Source organism: Homarus americanus, unplaced genomic scaffold (genome assembly GCF_018991925.1).
Source record: "Homarus americanus isolate GMGI-L3 unplaced genomic scaffold, GMGI_Hamer_2.0 scaffold20465, whole genome shotgun sequence".
NCBI lineage: Eukaryota > Metazoa > Arthropoda > Malacostraca > Decapoda > Nephropidae > Homarus > Homarus americanus.
This window is the reverse complement of record NW_024756914.1, coordinates 691,371-696,765: the sequence shown is the minus strand read 5'-3', so window position 1 is coordinate 696,765 and position 5,395 is coordinate 691,371. Positions and strand designations below refer to the sequence as shown.

The window sequence follows — 5,395 nt, the reverse complement described above, 5'->3', positions numbered from 1 at the left end:
TCAGGGAGTCGAGTGATTGTGACAGTCAGTGGATTTAACACACTGCCATGAGTCTGGGTCTGGGTTAAACATTAAGCCGAAGCCACAGGTCCACACCTGAGCCAGCTTGTTCATGGTGGTCTGTGAGCAGTGGAAGTAGCGAGTGTCACAGATGCTGCATTTGGGGAAGTTACCGATCTTTGTACAAGTCATAGTGTCCTTGCAGACGGGCGCTGGTGTGATTGTGGTTGTAGTTGTCGTCGTCACGTTTTGATGGTTACAGAGAGTAACACATTTGGCTGTAGGAGAACAAGTGCCCAAAATATAATCGAACACTTGATTATTATCGCAAGTGAAGTGGGTGGCCTCTGAGGGCTTCCCTGCCTTTAGACAGACGTAATATCTGTGACAATCTTCCCCGTCAGGGATAATAACATCAGCGGCGGGACAGTGAGGCGGGCACGAGGCGGAACAGCAGGACTTGGCGTCAGATGTACACGCATGACCATCAAAATAAGGACTGGAGTTAGGGCACTGGGCTTGGTAAGGCCCGTCTTGTAAACAAAGGTAGAACTTGGAACAATTCCGGGGGTCAAAGACGAGATCATTGGGCTTCATGCAAGTGAACGGGCAGGTGTGGGTACAAGAAGGTAAACACACGTCATCCTGGGTCATCTGGCGGCACTGGTGACCGTAAGGGTCGAACAACTTGCCAGTAGGACACGAGATTGATGAGTCCGCCATGTGTCCTTCACCAAGACAGAGGTAGAACTTATGACAGTCGTCTGGGTCACTCACTTTATATCCTCGAGCCTCATTACGGCAGTCAGGTTGAGGTAAACAGTTGATGGGTGGTGTTGTGGTGGTGTGTGGTGCTGTGGTGGTGTCTGGTGCTGTGGTGGTGTGTGGTGCTGTGGTAGTATCTGGTGTTGTGGTGGTGTGTGGTGCTGTGGTGGTGTCTGGTGCTGTGGTGGTGTGTGGTGCTGTGGTAGTATCTGGTGTTGTGGTGGTGTGTGGTGCTGTGGTGGTGTGTGGTGCTGTGGTGGTGTCTGGTGTTGTGGTGGTGTGTGGTGTTGTGGTGGTGTCTGGTGTTGTGTTGGTGTCTGGTGTTGTTGTGGTGGTGTTTGTTGCTGTGTCGGGTACAAGACGCCCCTGACAGAGACAGGTGTAAGGACACTGTGGCACACAAGGAGTGTCCTCAGGCCGACAACTGCTGGTGGAAGGATCGAAGTAGTGGTGGTGAGGACAGCGTTGTGTGGTGGGGTCAAGGTCGTCCTCCTTCACACACAGGTGGTAGTGGTGACAGTCCCAGGGGTTAGGCACCAGCTGGCCGGGGTGACAGCTGGCTTGTAGTTCACACCTGGTCTCAGCTGGTGCTCCTGCCCACACCTGTATCATAACTATACTTAGTCTGCGTGTGTGTGTGTGTGTGTGTGCGTGCGTGTGTATGTGTGTCTTAATGTTTGACATCGCTTACTGTTGAATCTCATGAATTACATTAATATACAGTATATAACAATGCATAAATTTATAGACACGTGACGACCACAGTATTTGTATAACATATTAACTTCATACCAGGCGGACAGCTATCAAGTGGGTCACTACCAGGTGGCGAAACTTCATCTTCCAATACAAATGTGAGGAGTTAGTTGCTGTGATGGTCAGTGTAGAAGACCTGCAAGGAGACTGTTGGTCAGTCTAGAGGAGCCAGGCTAGACTGTAGAAGGTGTGGCGAGACAGTCTACCATCGCCACTATTTATACACTCTGTCTGTTGCTGAAAAGGACCAAACTTACTTACTGTATTATCTCCGGGTGTGATGTAAAAATGGCACCGAGAAAGATGGCATTTGAGAGCGACCTATATCTGCAGTAACACGAAAACCTTATCTAACACTCTTGACATACTGTACACTTCACTTAAGATGAGTTACCCAAGTTATCACTGAATCATGGCGATCAATTACAGTGATGACGGAAACATCAGGGCAGGAAGTGTAGTGATGAGGGAAACATCAGGGCAGGAAGTGTAGTGATGAGGGAAACATCAGGGCAGGAAGTGTAGTGATGAGGGAAACATCAGGGCAGGAAGTGTAGTGATGAGGGAAACATCAGGGCAGGAAGTGTAGTGATGAGGGAAACATCAGGGCAGGAAGTGTAGTGATGAGGGAAACATCAGGGCAGGAAGTGTAGTGATGAGGGAAACATCAGGGCAGGAAGTGTAGTGATGAGGGAAACATCAGGGCAGGAAGTGTAGTGATGAGGGAAACATCAGGGCAGGAAGTGTAATGTTACAGTGATGAAGGAAACATCAGGGCAGGAAGTGTAATGTTATTGTTGTTGTTATGATGTTATTACTGTGTTTCAACAACGAAGGTCTTTAAGCACGTAACAAGGTTGGTAATTACACTAGTCTAACAACATATAAACAATGAATGTGCTGTGCTGTGTTGTGCTGTGCTGTGCTGTGTTGTGTTAAGGCAGTACTGTACTTGCTGCTCACACACACACACACACACACACGTCATATTAATTCAACAGGAACGCCAGAAATTCCTCTATTTACCTTCTGTTTACATCTAGTGACTGAGGTAAACAAAATAAATACTAACAAACAATTACCCTAAACATCTGAGTCAGGTTAGGTTAGGTTAGGTTCACCTCGACATAGTATACCTCTTAAATAGTTATAAATATACCTGATATATTCTGGGTTTTTTCATTATATTTAATTTTTCATATTAAAAATAAATTCGTATTATCTATGAATATATTTGTCTGTATGTTCATTCATCATACACAAGGGGTTCGTTCATCATACTCTAGGGGTTCGTTCATCATACTCAAGGGGTTCATTCATCATACACAAGGGGTTCATTCATCATACTCAAGGAGTTCATTCATCATACTCAAGGAGTTCATTCATCATACACAAGGGATTCATTCATCATACACAAGAGGTTCATTCATCATACTCAAGGAGTTCATTCATCATACACAAGGGGTTCATTCATCATACTCAAGGGGTTCATTCATCATACTCAAGGAGTTCATTCATCATACACAAGGGGTTCATTCATCATACTCAAGGGGTTAATTCATCATACACAAGGGGTTCATTCATCATACTCAAGGGATTCGTTCATCATACACAAGGGATTCATTCATCATACTCAAGGGGTTCATTCATCATACTCAAGGGGTTCATTCATCATACTCAAGGGGTTCATTCATCATACACAAGGGTTCATTCATCATACTCAAGGGGTTCATTCATCATACTCAAGGGGTTCATTCATCATACACAAGGGATTCATTCATCATACACAAGGGTTCATTCATCATACACAAGGGTTCATTCATCATACCCAAGGGGTTCATTCATCATACTCAAGGGGTTCATTTATCATACACATGATTCATTTATCATACACGCGGTTCATTCATCATACACAAGGTTCATTCATCATACCTGGCGTTCATTCATCATACTCAAGGGGGCTCAATTCATGGCAAGGGTTCATTCATCATACACAAGGGTTCATTCATCATACTCAAGGGTTCATCACTATATTCCAAGGGTTCATTCATCATACTCAAGGGTTCATTTATCACACTAAGGGCTTAAATATGTTATGTCAGGAAGTTAATGACCCAATTGGCAATTATATTGGCCTCTTGGCACTATGACCTCGAACCCTACCTGACCTTGCACCTGCTTGGCCTCGTATCCTGCTTGGCCTCGTATCCTGCTTGACCTCGTACCCTGTTTAACCTCGTACACTGATTAATCTCTTGGAATCTACGAGGAAAATTCTATTAGTGTCAACAAGGTCGGCATTTTTCTGTGTACATAATGTGGTCTCCGCCTCTTAGATAAGGCAGGTGGGCGGGGAGGCTTATCACCCGCGTCATCAACTGAGTGTTATCTCTCCACGGACAATTGTTCCTGGGTCACACAGTCTATCTGATCCCTCGCGGGGTGATTGTGTGACGTCACCAGCTGGATAAAGGGTCATGGTGGAGGATATTGTTAGGATTTGGGGGTAAATAAATAGCTTAAGCTAACCTAACCTAACCTCCCTCTGTCACACACTCCACCTCCCTCTGTCACACACTCCGCCTCCCTCTGTCACACACTCCGCCTCCCTCTGTCACACACTCCACCTCCCTCTGTCACACACTCCGCCTCCCTCTGTCACACACTCCGCCTCCCTCTGTCACACACTCCGCCTCCCTCTGTCACACACTCCACCTCCCTCTGTCACACACTCCACCTCCCTCTGTCACAAACTCCACCTCCCTCTGTCACACACCTCACCTCCCGTCTCTCTGCATGGCCGCCGCACATGAGCCCGCTTCCTCCTCGTTGCAACACCTTTGAGCGAGAGAGTCAGCAACATGTTCTCCTTGTGTCCACAGTTACTACTGCTACTACCACCACTATTACAGGTAAGGAAGTCCTGGTACTACAACTGTTATGTGTGTGTGTGTGTGTGTGTAATAATAATAATAATAATAATAATAATAATAATAATAATAAACGGTTTATTGAAAAGTTCTGCAGCCTGAAGGCTGAAAGTATACATTGGACATAAATGACTTATTACATACATTGGTGGTTTAACAAAAGCCTTCATTAGAGAAAGGTGAAGGAACATATACAGTGAACATACAGATTAATGTTTACACACGTAAATCATGTGAGCTAAGGTGTTGAACAGCAGACACGTAGTGTGTGTGTGCGTCTGTGTGTGTTGTGTGTGTGTGTGTGTGTGTGTGTGTGTGTGTGTGTGTATGTGTGTGTGTGTGTGTGGCGTTGGTGTGTGTGTGAGTGTGTATGTGTGTGTGTGTGTGTGGTGTGTGTGTGTGGTATGTTGTGTGTGTGTGTGTGTGTATGTGTGTGTGTGTGTGTGTGTGTGTGTGTGTGTGTGTGTGTGTGTGTTTGTGTGGTGTGTTTGTGTTTGTGTGTGTGTGTGTGTGTGTGTGTGTGTGTGTGTGTGTGTGTGTGTGTGTATGTGTGTGTGTGTGTGTGTGTGTGTGTGATGTGTGTGTGTGTGTGGTGTGTGTGTATTTATTAATATATTAATTAATTATTGCAGTAACTCTAAGTATAGTTATGATACAGGTGTGGGCAGGAACACCAGCTGAGACCAGGTGTGAACTACAAGCCAGCTGTCACCCCGGCCAGCTGGTGCCTAACCCCTGGGACTGTCACCACTACCACCTGTGTGTGAAGGAGGACGACCTTGACCCCACCACACAACGCTGTCCTCACCACCACTACTTCGATCCTTCCACCAGCAGTTGTCGGCCTGAGGACACTCCTTGTGTGCCACAGTGTCCTTACACCTGTCTCTGTCAGGGGCGTCTTGTACCCGACACCCACACCTGTCGCCACGGTCAACTGCTTC

At 46.1% G+C, this 5,395-nt stretch overlaps 1 protein-coding gene across 1 annotated transcript; it reads right to left on the bottom strand.

Annotated features, from left to right (window-relative positions):
* On the bottom strand, positions 1–723 carry LOC121857266. The gene has a single exon (XM_042353259.1). The coding sequence runs from the start codon at positions 721–723 to the stop codon at positions 1–3; it is 723 nt and encodes a 240-aa protein (XP_042209193.1).
* Positions 724–5,395: the final 4,672 nt, after the last annotated feature.